This window comes from Carya illinoinensis, chromosome 15 (genome assembly GCF_018687715.1).
Source record: "Carya illinoinensis cultivar Pawnee chromosome 15, C.illinoinensisPawnee_v1, whole genome shotgun sequence".
NCBI classification, from domain to species: domain Eukaryota; kingdom Viridiplantae; phylum Streptophyta; class Magnoliopsida; order Fagales; family Juglandaceae; genus Carya; species Carya illinoinensis.
The window spans coordinates 3,002,415-3,014,894 of NC_056766.1; the positions used below are offsets into that span (position 1 = coordinate 3,002,415).

Below are 12,480 nucleotides of genomic sequence, written 5' to 3' on the forward strand. Positions count from 1 at the left end.
TATATAAAAAGTAAAAGATTAGATTTGAATTTTTTAAAAAGGAAAGTGTGCTCCTTTTGTCATATGCAAAAAGTAAAAGATTAAGTTTGAATTTTTTAAAAATGAAAGTGTGCTCCTTTTGTCATATGCCAAAAGTAAAATATTATGTTTGATTTTTTTGAAAAATTGAATGATGTTGTCTTTGACAATTGAAAAAGAATAACCTTTTATTTGAATTTTTTGAAAAAGTGAATGATGTTGTCTTTGACATGTGAATCTTTTTAAATTTGAATATGAAGTCTCATATGCCTATAAATAGATCATTTGAAGGCTTCACATTCACAACACCAAAAGCATACAACATTCATTCAAAACTTTCATTCTCTCTTCTCTAAGCATTGAGTCTTAATCCTTATTCATTTTGAGAGATATAGTTTGCGCTGTATTGTTCTTATTTCACTCATTGAGGAGTGTTTTTTGATAACCTACCCACTATCAGTTTTTGTATCAGAAAAAAGGTGTGTATAACCCTTGTGCGTGTAGAAAGTATTCTACACGGGGAATAGTTGAATTACTACGTGTGAGGTGATTGCAAGTATAGAGGGTGTTCTACACGGATCCTTTGTAGTGGTGTTGTTCAAAGGTGTAATAGGTTTCTATCTCCACCTGAAGGAGGTTGAATAGTGAATTTGAGAATCCTCAAGGGATAGCTTGAGGCGAGGACGTAGGTAGTGGGGCCGAACCTCGTTAACATACTGAGTTTGCTTCTCTCTTACCCTTACTCTTTATATTTATTGTTATTTCATATTTTGTTTATATTTTATATTATATATTTAATTTATAATTATTATTTTTTTAATACAATTCAATTCACACCCCTCTTGTATTAGTCATCTGGGCAACACTTGGATTTGAAATCATAGTTGCTTTGAAATCTAAATCTAAATTCGAACTAAATTTAAAATTCTTGTATCCAAATCATATTTTTGTCTGAGATTTAGATTTTAAAGTAAAAAATAGATAAATAAATTAAATGAATCCTATAATATTTATTACCAGGCTAAATTCAATCTGAAAATTTCACTCAAACAACTACTAATTTCCACTAAGATTGGTGTTAGCAATAATGTTTTGAATATCGTATTGGATATCGTACCTGTCAAGGTGCTAGAACTAAATATTTCGATACTGGTACCGTATCTTGTACCGTTTCGAAATAGTCGATATGTGAATAAATTATATATAAATATATATTAATTATATTTTAAAATAATAATCTATATATGAATAAATTATACATAAATACATATATATAAATTATAAATAGCCTAATTTAAAAAATGAGCTTATAGTTTAAAAAAACAAAAAAAAGTAAAGACCGACCGGTACGGGCTGGTACATAGGTCGGTATAGGCCGAAATATCAGCCGGTACGGCCGGTATTTAAACTAGTACAAAACATGTACAATTTCTATACCGGATTAATGGCCAGTACGGCATATACCGACTATATCGATCGTTTCAATACGAAATTTAAAACACTGGTTGCAATGAGTTCAATAAATTGAAAATTCATAAAAACTTTTACAGCGGCCTGTTTTCAGTTACTTCCCCTCCACTGCAAAGAACTCTTTTTTTTGTCTTTTTCTTTTTTTAAAGTAATGTTAATATATTTTTTGCAATGGAAAGAAAATTCTATTATGTATTGGGAGGTCTGTTTGAAAGCAACAAATTGCAATGAAACTTAAAACATGCCATGTGAAGGCTGCAGCATCAGAGTCTCAACCACCATTTACACATTTCAGCCTAAGCTTGATCGAGTCTACATCAATGGAGCCTTGAAAAAACGCATAGCTGCATTTCGTTTTTTTAATTGCCTAAAACCCCAGTGAGCAGGAATTTAGGAACAGTTTAAAGGAGAACAGAAGAAGCAAAGGAAGAATAGGGTGTTCTCTGCATCTCTATCCCAAGTGGATACAGATCAGTAAGCAAATTTCATTACCGGGAAACAGAAAAAATAAAGATACCAGGCCACCATGAACAAACAGGATGAATATATCACCATATGCAAAGGAAAACATAAGTAAATTTATATTTATGGGTAATATTCGCCAAAACCACGGACATGTAACATATACTAGTCGTTCTCTCTGCCAAAAAACATAAACATTATTACTATTATCTTATGTAATTCCATCACTTCACGCCTGGTGTTCTAAGCATCCATGCGGATAATGCACCGGATAGCCTTCCCATGCAACTATTATATTATGTAATTCCATCACTTCACGCCTGGTGTTCTCTAAGCATCCATGCGGATAATGCACCGGATAGCCTTCCCATGCAGCATGTAATCGAACGCTTTGTTGATCTCCGAGAAAGTGACTGAGTGAGTGATAAATTTCTCAACTTCAAGCTCCTATACCAGCAACAAGAGATGGTATCAGTCACAAAAGTATTGAACACAAGATTAGCCCTGCCTTGTTATGTCAAATTAACAAGAAAAGCTTACCTTGTTCATGTACTTTTCCACGACACCAGGAATATCAGTGCGGGGCTTGTAGTTGCCAAAGAAGGTACCCTTAAGAGTCCTCTCATTCAGCAGGTTCATAGGATGAGTCTTGAATGAATCATCTTTATTTGGTACTCCAACAAGCACTGCAACACCCCAACCCTGACAAAGAAGCAAATTTTAGTGTAACATAGTTGGAAATTTGAACTACTTATCTGATCTCTAATAATAAAACAGGCTAAAAAATGTATGTAGTCATTACATCATGAACGCATTCAAAAGCTGAGATCATGGCCTGGATGCTTCCAGTACATTCAACAGCCCTATCCACCCCTCCATCAGTCATCTCAGCAATCACCTATTAATCAAGACTCCATTGTTAAAACAAAGACAAGGTGTCTGGAATCAGAATTTACTAGTTACAAAATAGAAACGGTCATGGTATTCCAAGTAACCTCTTGAACAGGCTTATCGTGATCTTTTGGATTCACAAATTCAGTGACGCCAAATTTCTTGGCTGTCAAAGAGATCAATAATATAAGCCATCATCAGTACATAAATACAACCTCAATATCAATAGTGACAAAGTATTACTTATAAAAATCGAATCTTTAGGAAAAATGTATCTATTATAAAAAAAGTATATAAATGCTTTTGCGCAATTGATCAACTCACCTTCCTCGAAACGACTGGAGTTCAGATCAATACCAATGATTCTTGAAGCCCCAGCAATCCTTGCCCCTTCAGCAGCCTAAATATCAGGGGGGGGAAAAGATTCAGAAAAATCATCACAATCTTTTTGCAGTTGGAAAAACCAATAAAACATTTAAGAAAAACTTACAGCAAGGCCGACGGCACCCATTCCAAAGACAGCCACAGATTGACCCTTCTTGGGTTTTGCAACATTCAAAGTGGCACCAAGACCTTCAACCACAAAACCAAATAGATCATTGGAAACTGCAAGATTTTAAGAGTATTCTCACTGCTATCAGTTTACAATTCTTCAAATGGAAGGAACGGCTCTGAACCTGTGGATATTCCGCAACTAAGAACACAAACTTTATCAAGTGGGGCTGCAGGGTTGATCTTGGCAAGGCAGCCAACATGGATAACAGTGTATTCACTAAATGTAGAGGTGCCAACAAAATGGTAAATGGGCTGTCCATTTTTGGAGAACCTTGTCTTGCCATCGCTAAGCATAACACCCCTGTCAGTGTTAATCCTGAGAAGGTCACACATATTGCTTTCCTCTGATTTACAATGGCGACATTCCTTGCACTCGCCAGTGAAGATAGGGAGGACATGGTCTCCTGGTTGGAGATCAGCAACACCCTCACCTACACTCTCCACAATTCTGGACAGAAGCAAAGCAAACAATGAGTACTTTTTCACATAACTAAAAAATAGTTGTATTTTTCTTTAAATGAGAGCTCTATAATAATTACTCGAAGTCTCATGAGCTGAATAAACAGAACCGCTAGAAATCTAGAAATATACGTACCCTCCTGCCTCATGACCAAATATGCGAGGAAACAGCGGTGTCTGGCCCTGAAATATAAAGGACCATATAAGTTTCAACTAGAAAGTGAATACATCCTCAATTAAACCGATCAAACTCAGTTATGAACAAAGTTTTCTGATTGTTATGCACATGTTTGTATCAAACCCGGTACCATAATAACAAGGAAACGGGGGAGAGCCGAAAGAAGCAATCAAATGGGGCAAAACTTCGAGGATTTTACACTAATCCAGTACGTTACAACACCATTTGCATAATATGGATAGTAGTAATTAAAATGCCACTACCTCCATTGCTTTATGTTAAGGTATTGACCCCATAATCACAAGAGATTTAATTTGAGATGCATGCAATAGATAGTATCTCAAATCTGTTACCTTGGCTTCCCAAAAGTAAACATCAGTGTGACAAAGGGAGGTGAAAAGGATCTTCACGCGGACTTCATTTGCCTGAGGGGGTGCCACTTCCACTTCTTCAATCACCAGCGGCTTCCCAGCCTCCCATGCCACCGCGGCTACATTAAACACATCACCCAGTTAGCAGATACCCCAACATAACATCAAGATTTCAAATTGTCAAGAATGATACAAGGAAAACAAATTGTCAAGAATGATACAAGGAAAAGGGCATCAGCCTGTGTAAGTAAGATTTGGAAAAACAAAAAAAAAAATTAAGAGAGATGCATATAGAAGACTTTATCTAGAAATTTCAGAACTGCGTTAACCAGGAAAAAGAAAGGAAAATGATTTGAGTTACAACCATCCTACTATCTATTTATTACTTTTTTTTATTTGATTTTTTTTAATTTTTTATTTTACTTAATAATTAAAGAAATGATTATTAATAAAATTATATATTTTTTTAATTTTTTCTTAGTAATTAAAGATGTTAAAAAATACTTAAAAAAATAATAAGAATATAAAAAATTTCAAATCCTTTGAAACTTGTAAGTAATTAATGGGCAGTGACAGGCTACCAAAAAGAACAGAAATTATTTTTCTAAAAGTAATATCTTTAAAGCAGATCGCAGCCCCAGGGCAAAATTTGCTGAAATATCGAAAAAGCTTAAGATTAATCCGAAAACAAGGAATAAGGAAAACCAGATCCTTGTATCATGCATAGAGGGAGAAAATGTCTCTTATATCGTATCCCCAACAACTAGAAATAAGGTAAGGAAAACGAAAGTTCAATAAGAAGAACCAACGGTGATCGGTTAGATTGTACGCATACTGTACAATAACCAAATCCCAAATTCATCCCCCCATAAACAACAGTATCACAAGGAGTTTCTGCCAAACAGATCAAAATCAAACTAAAAGACAATACTTTTCTGTCACATAAAGAAACCCGGCCACTGGTCAATAACTAAAAACAAAGCGAAAATAAAAACCAGTAGAATCAATGGCAACTGAACACCAACACGACCCAATACACTGAGATCGCATTTGACAAATAGCGGAAAAGAGAGATTAGCGGTGGTGGTGACGGATCACCTTTGCACTTAATAACCTGACCGACTGTGCCCGACATGACTATCTCTGCTAATGCTTATAAGGATCGCTCGCTTTGTTTTGGTTGTCAGATGTGTGCCCTGACAGTGTCTGAGGAGGTATTATATATAGGTGTCAAGTGCCCGGTAAAGGAGGAGAGAACCGATAAGAATACCAGAATACTACAATACTATTCTAAAAGGTTGTCGCGGTGTCAAAACCACTTGTAGTATCCCACGGCGCCTGCTGGTTCAAGGTTTTGCTGCATGGCTAGCTATTCTTAGTATTTGACAGTTACTAAATGATTAGTCAGAACAAGCTTAAAATTCTTTTTGACTGTGTATTATTCTAAGCTCAGTTTGAAAAAAAAATGTAACCATGGTTATGAATTTAGGATAAGATTTTAGTGGGGTAGGATTGAGATATTTTTATTAAAAAACTCTGAGAAATTATTAAATATTTTTAAAATATGAATAATGTGGTACTTTCATCTTACCCTAACATAAAATGTTATATCATTACAATTAGTAACATGACACGTCATAATAATCGGGATATTGTATATCCTTATTTTGAAATTATCTAATAATTATTTGATATTATTTTATTTTATTAAAAAAAATATCATCATTTATTTATCAAAAATAACTTACATCTACGTGCAAGAATATTTTGATATCAACCATTTAGAACTCCACCAATATATTATTAGACTAATCCGGCTTGCAAATTATCTTTATGTATGACTAATTAAATTGAACTTTGTATGTCATGATCTTTGTGTATAACTATTGAGTTTTGTTATGTACAAGTAAAGTCACGTACTAATCTGTATACTAATATTGATTTATTCATATTCAAAATTTAAATTAGTACTGTTTTTAATAAAGTCTACTCTTTGATCAGTCACAATAGATTGGTGTACATATTAATGTGCATTTGTGCTTGTAACTAGATTTTTACATAACTATTTAGATTTAAGTTGAATTTTGAAGTTTGGTTTAAGGAATCAATTCTCCAAGGTTTTATGATTGCTTATATACTACATAATATATGATTCACATGTCGTTATTAAAAAGATTAAAAATCATGAAACCTAGCGAATAATACTAAAGAAATGAACGTTAATGTGCTCAATTTATGAAGAGTGATATATAATTTTTATATATCACTACAACAAAACTGCCCTGTTTCAGCAATAGCATCCTTCGGAATTCATCCTATAAATCGCAGCAGTTGGACTGTACCAACTATTCTGGGTTGGTCGCACGTTGGACGCCTTAGTTTCGTTGCAACTAAGGGAACTCAGCTATGGACGTGAATCGTTGGGAAAACAGAGGTTTTCCATCGTTTTCTACTGATGTGAAAAACAGAGCATGTCCGCTGCAACTGCCGTGGAGGAGTACCATTTCTAATCGCTGCAGTTCCGTTCTTGGGTCGATTAGTAACGTTGCAATATTGATGGGAAGCCGCTGCAATATATCAGGTTTCTCAACGACTTTTTAAATTTATTTGGCACAAGTTCTACTAAGAACGGAATTTATTTGGCACAATATATCAAACCGCTGCACATCGGCAGCCCGTCAACCCCAAGTTCTACTGGGTTTCTGGGTTTGTGGGCGGCATTGAAGGGGAGGCGGTGGAGCTGCGCCGTGGAGGAAGGCAGCTGCGTGGCTTGTACACACGGCTTGAGCCAGATCCGTGTAGGGGAGAGTAGATCAACGGGGAGAGAGACGGAGAGCTTGGATCGGGGCTCTGCAACTGTCGTAGCTGGAGGTGGAGCATGGGGGTGGCGGTGGAGCTGCGCCGTGGAGGAAGGCAGAGATTTGTGGGTTTGTGGGTGAAGAGAGAGGGAGATTACCTGGGACAGAGAGAAGCCACGTGAGAGGGACCAGCGACTGAGGAGGTGGACGGCATCGGTGGGTCGACAGCGGCGTTTAATACGGTGAGGAGATTGAGCGAGATCGATCAGCAGAAGATGAGGGAGATCGAGAAGCCGAGAGAGGGAAATTTCTGCAGATCGACGAAGAAGAAAGTCACGGACTCACTGCGGGGGGGGGGGGGGGGGAAGAGAAAGGGGAGAGAAAAAAGTGGGAAAAAGTGAGTATAAGAAAACGTTCTTTTTGGGTCGAAATTTACATAGCTGCAAAAGTATTTTTTTTTATTACAGTTATTATTTTGTTGCAACAAGTAAAAAATGAGCCGGAAGTACCATTTTTAATATTGCAGCAAACTGCAACTGTCGTAAAAAGTGAAACATTGTTGCAAAAGACTAATTTCGAATTTTGATGTAAAAAACTTTGCATCAATCTTTAAATTGTTGCAAATAAAGGTTTTTTGCAACAATTTTATTTCCATCAAACTTTTAATTGCTGGAAAAAGGCTTTATTCTTGTAGTGTATATAAAACATATCAATATTAAAAAGTGACTAATATTTTGTAAAAAACAATTACCTAATAGAGAAATTAGTATTTCTAATTAATGAGGCGGGATATTAAATAAAAAGTAATTAATATTTGTTAAAATGGTTACTTACAGATAAATTGATTTTGTAATTAAGCAGTTGAAAATTAAATGGAAAATGGATTAATAATTACTAAATTAAGCCGTTATTAATAGAGAATTAATTTCATAATTGATGCGAGATAAATCAAGTAATATTGGAGCTGGAAATTAATTTCATATAGTTGGAAATTAAAAGGGTGGCATATTTAGGAGATTTTTCAAATAATATATAAAAATTAATGAGCAATGTTATATATAGTCAATTTTATATATTTTTTATGTACTCCACTGATATAATTAATACGATTAATTTTTTTTAATACGTAATCAATCACATTAGTAGAATATGTAAAAAAGTACATAAAAATAACTCTACGTAAAATTTTTATTTAAATGTTTGACAGAGTTATCTCTAAACTCAAATCTCGAACTTTTTATTATTTTATGTATTTTCAACTTAAATCAAATTATTATTAATTTTTTATTAATACGTGGTTTTCCCTCTGCCTAACCATTCTCCATATTTTCTGCCACTTTTTCTTCATTTTTCTTGTTTTTACTTTTTACAAATCTAGGTCGTTGTTCCAAGAGTCTTTGTTCACCACACGTACGCCTAGACGTTATGATCTCTACTTATAATATTCAACATTATAAAAAAGCTGTAAATTATTTTCTGTCAAAATTATGATTATTTTTTATTAAAATAAATATACCAACATGATGATCATCAGCAATTGAAATACGTAACATGTTGACATGCATGGATTGTAGTTTTGGTATCGATCTCCAGCATTAATATTCAGACAGTGTGACGTGCAACTTTGATATGTATGCAGATCAGGTTCAATTCTGCTAACACGTGTAAAGGCCAAATTACAAAAGTTCAAAATTAAGAATGAATAAAAGGACACAAAAATAAATAATAATATTAAAAAAGTGAAGCTAGTAGCTATATATCATCATCATTACAGGCACCATTAATCACGTTACCTTTGACAATTTGGGTGTTGGACAAAAATCAGAGACCATCTGTTATGGATCATGCTAAAGCAATCGCTGGGTCACCTAACAATTTGTTTTAAAATTATTTTTTAATATTTTTAAATATTTAAAAAATATAAAAAATTTATAATAATATTAAAAAAAATTTCTTAATCATTAAATAAAAGAAAAAAAACCACCATTGGCCCCAGCGGGAGCCACCTAAGCATTTTCCCAAAATAATTGCTGCTTTGTGAGATTTCACTTTAAAAGAAAAAATTATTGTTTTTTATAATATTTTATTGAGACTTTAATTATATTATTAAATAATTATTTTAAAATAAAAATTATGTGATTTGAGGATTTTTGGGATGAATTGTAGTCTATGTTTTCTTAGCTTACGTTCTCTGTTTCGCATCAATTCCGAGAAGCTAATATAAGGCGGCAGATTATTTGGCTCGAAAGTCAGAGGTGGTGTTTTGTTGAGACTTGTTGGAGATGATCCTATCTACTTGGTCTACCGCTTATTAAAGGCTAATTATTGTTATGTTTGTTAGAGTGGCGTTTCTCTGTTTTGCTTGTTTTGGGAGTTTGTATGGATTTTCGCCTCCTAAAAGAGGTTTTAGTTGAATAAAATTCAGAAGGTTTTGGAAAGGCCACGGTTGTTTCACAGGTGCATTTACGGCACGTAAGAACCTTCTTACAGAGCCATCTCATGTCCTTCAATTGTGTAGGAGACTTTGTCCAATCAGCTCTAAGCAAAAGCGTCTGCAATGTCTACATCACATCGTATGAAGGGCAGAGAGAGAGAGAGAGAGAGAGAGCAAAGAGCATTGTTTGGCTTGAGACGGTGGGATATGTTGTGTGACTATTGAAGGGTGTAAAATCTTCTCCTAACACCACATCCGGTTCCTAATCTCCCTCTTGTTGTTTAGAATACGTGATTTTGATTCCTTAAATATGCAAATTATTGTTGGAAGAAAAGGAGTTTATATTAGATTAGTCAATTCCAAATTCTTTAACTTTTAGCTATAATAAATGTAAAATTATAATCAAATTTGATAATTACTGTAAAATGAGCAAATAATTATTTTATTATTTTTCTATTACTCTTCCTCTCTCCTCTGAATATTTTCAAAACGTTTGGTAAAATAAAATATAGATGAATTGGAAAATAGAGTATATAAAATTGAAAAATATAATTTTTTAACCCGTAATTTAATTAAAATATGATTAATATATAATAGGTAGAATAGTAAAATATGATAAAATAAAATAAATTATTGATTAAAAAAATTAAATATTTTTGTAATTATTAATTATTCATTAATATATAATGAATAAATAGATAATTCAATGTGAAAATTTGACGAGAATAGTCAAAGTCAAACTCATCTCATATTATTTTATTGTTATATAATGAAAAAATAGCTATTCCAATATAAAAATTTATGTGAATAGAATAACCAAAATCTAAATTCATCTTACATTCATCAAAAGTATCCTTTACATTATATGCATAATCCAATAACAATGCTTTAATATCCCAAACTCCATAAATATGAATAATGCTAGTCCAACCGCTAGTAGTTTCCGTTGGGAATTTTTTTTCTTTTTCTTTATGATTAAAGAATTATTTTTTAAATGTGATTAAAGAATAATGCTAGTCCAACCACTAGTAGTGTCAAGTTGAATTACTATAAATGTATAGAACTTACAAAATAAATTTTCCAAATTGACGTGAAATTAATGTCATTTGTGATATGTGATACATTATATTTATTTTAAAATTAAAGAATTTTATAATCTAACATATAGTTGCATTCAACACATATTATGCAAAAACGGGCACTCTTGATGGGATGACCCAAGGAAAGACCGGACAAGTATTGCCACAAATGTAAGTGGGTAACTTAATATGTACAGTAACTAAGTTCAAAACTAGAGGCTTGTCCCGGCATATTATTGGGCTCTCCTTGGACATTCAAGCTTTTCGGGGGAATCGACAGCTTTTTATATCCTCTCGTTCTAGTTGATCAAATGGGCCGGGTTTATAGAGAGAGAGAGAGAGAGAGAGAGAGAGAGAGAGAGAGAGAGAGAGAGAGAGAGAGAGAGAGAGAGAGAGAGAGAGAGAGTATTAATCAAACATTTAAAAGGATTTTCTTCTTCTTTCTAGTTGCCTACAAATTATAAGCAGAATACAGCTCATTAATTACTTAATCCTGAAGTTTAATTTTGGTGGAAAACTTCTTGCAGCTTAAAATTAAGATCTCCCCAGAGATAACTCTTATATATGCAAGCTAAATTCATACACCTAAGTGTTATAATAAAACTTAAATGATCAAACTCAAATTTAATTTAATTTTTTTTATGATAATTGGTGAATGTTTAACATGATGTTTTATATCTAATTAGTCGTCCTACTTAGTTTTAATCTTGATCACTTTACCTTCATTTCAATGATATAATATTCTAACAAGCAAATTCCTCATGAACGATCAAGTAAATATTCATTTGAAGCATGAAGGTGGACTTGTCATGACAGTCTCCATGCTAGTGCACACTTAATTCCTGTAACGACCTATAAGAACTTATTCTTCTCAAATAATGTGAGATCTTATACAACTAGGTACCCTTATCATTGATCAATACTGCATAGGTATCAATTATCACAATTTCCTTTGAAAATAATCTTATAAGAATTAAGGATATTGTTCATATTCATTGCGTTAAGGCTTGTCTTCTAGGCCTTTGGCCCGAGGAAAAAAATTCCCTTACACTAATGATATGATAAGAACTTTTAAAACGAAAGCACTTAATTCTTGTTATGACCCAAGAGAGCACAATCCGTATCTGGTAGTCTATACTCTAAAAAAACTAGTAAATAGTACATTTAGAGCTCTATCAGATCATTATAAGAAATAAGAACTTCTCATTCTCAAATAAGGTAGGATCTTATACACCTATGTACCCTTATCACTAATCAATGCTACATGGGTATCAGTTATCAGTTATCACACTTTCCTTTGGAAATAATCTTATAAAAATTAAGGATACTGATCATATTCATTGCATTGGAGCATCATGTATATCCTTACATATAGGTCCAATTTGGAGGCGGCATGAACGATTGACAAATGGTCCATCCTGAAAGGAAAGATACTTTCTATACAAAACAAACATTATTATGTTGGACGACTTGTGCCTGATCATCGAGAAAGTTTATCTCCTTTAAAAAGAATGTTCTTGTGTGAAGGGGCAAGCTGCCGATCATTTATCTCCTTTAAAAAGAATGTTCTTGTGTGAAGGGGCAAGCTGCCGATCATGTAATCCGAATGCCTCCTTGCTTTTTGGATGTATTGGCAACAAGAGGAATAATCGAGGAGGATCCTCTTGGACACAACTTTAGAAAATTTTATGGCAAGTTTTTCTTTGTTCCATAAATAAACTGTACTGTGATTTGTGACGATTCATTTGGATGCTGAAAGACAAAA

The 12,480-nt window shown here is 33.6% G+C and overlaps 1 protein-coding gene across 1 annotated transcript; it reads right to left on the reverse strand.

The window, feature by feature from the left end:
• Positions 1–2,044: 2,044 nt before the first annotated feature.
• LOC122295353 (alcohol dehydrogenase-like) lies at positions 2,045–5,716 on the reverse strand. The gene is made up of 10 exons (XM_043104359.1): positions 5,503–5,716; positions 4,387–4,523; positions 3,992–4,038; positions 3,519–3,844; positions 3,332–3,414; positions 3,166–3,241; positions 2,946–3,007; positions 2,753–2,848; positions 2,491–2,652; positions 2,045–2,397 (listed from the first exon to the last, which is right to left on the reverse strand). The coding sequence occupies exons 1-10, from the start codon at positions 5,537–5,539 to the stop codon at positions 2,281–2,283; spliced, it is 1,143 nt and encodes a 380-aa protein (XP_042960293.1). The 5' UTR covers positions 5,540–5,716; the 3' UTR covers positions 2,045–2,280.
• Between the last annotated feature and the right edge of the window lie 6,764 nt (positions 5,717–12,480).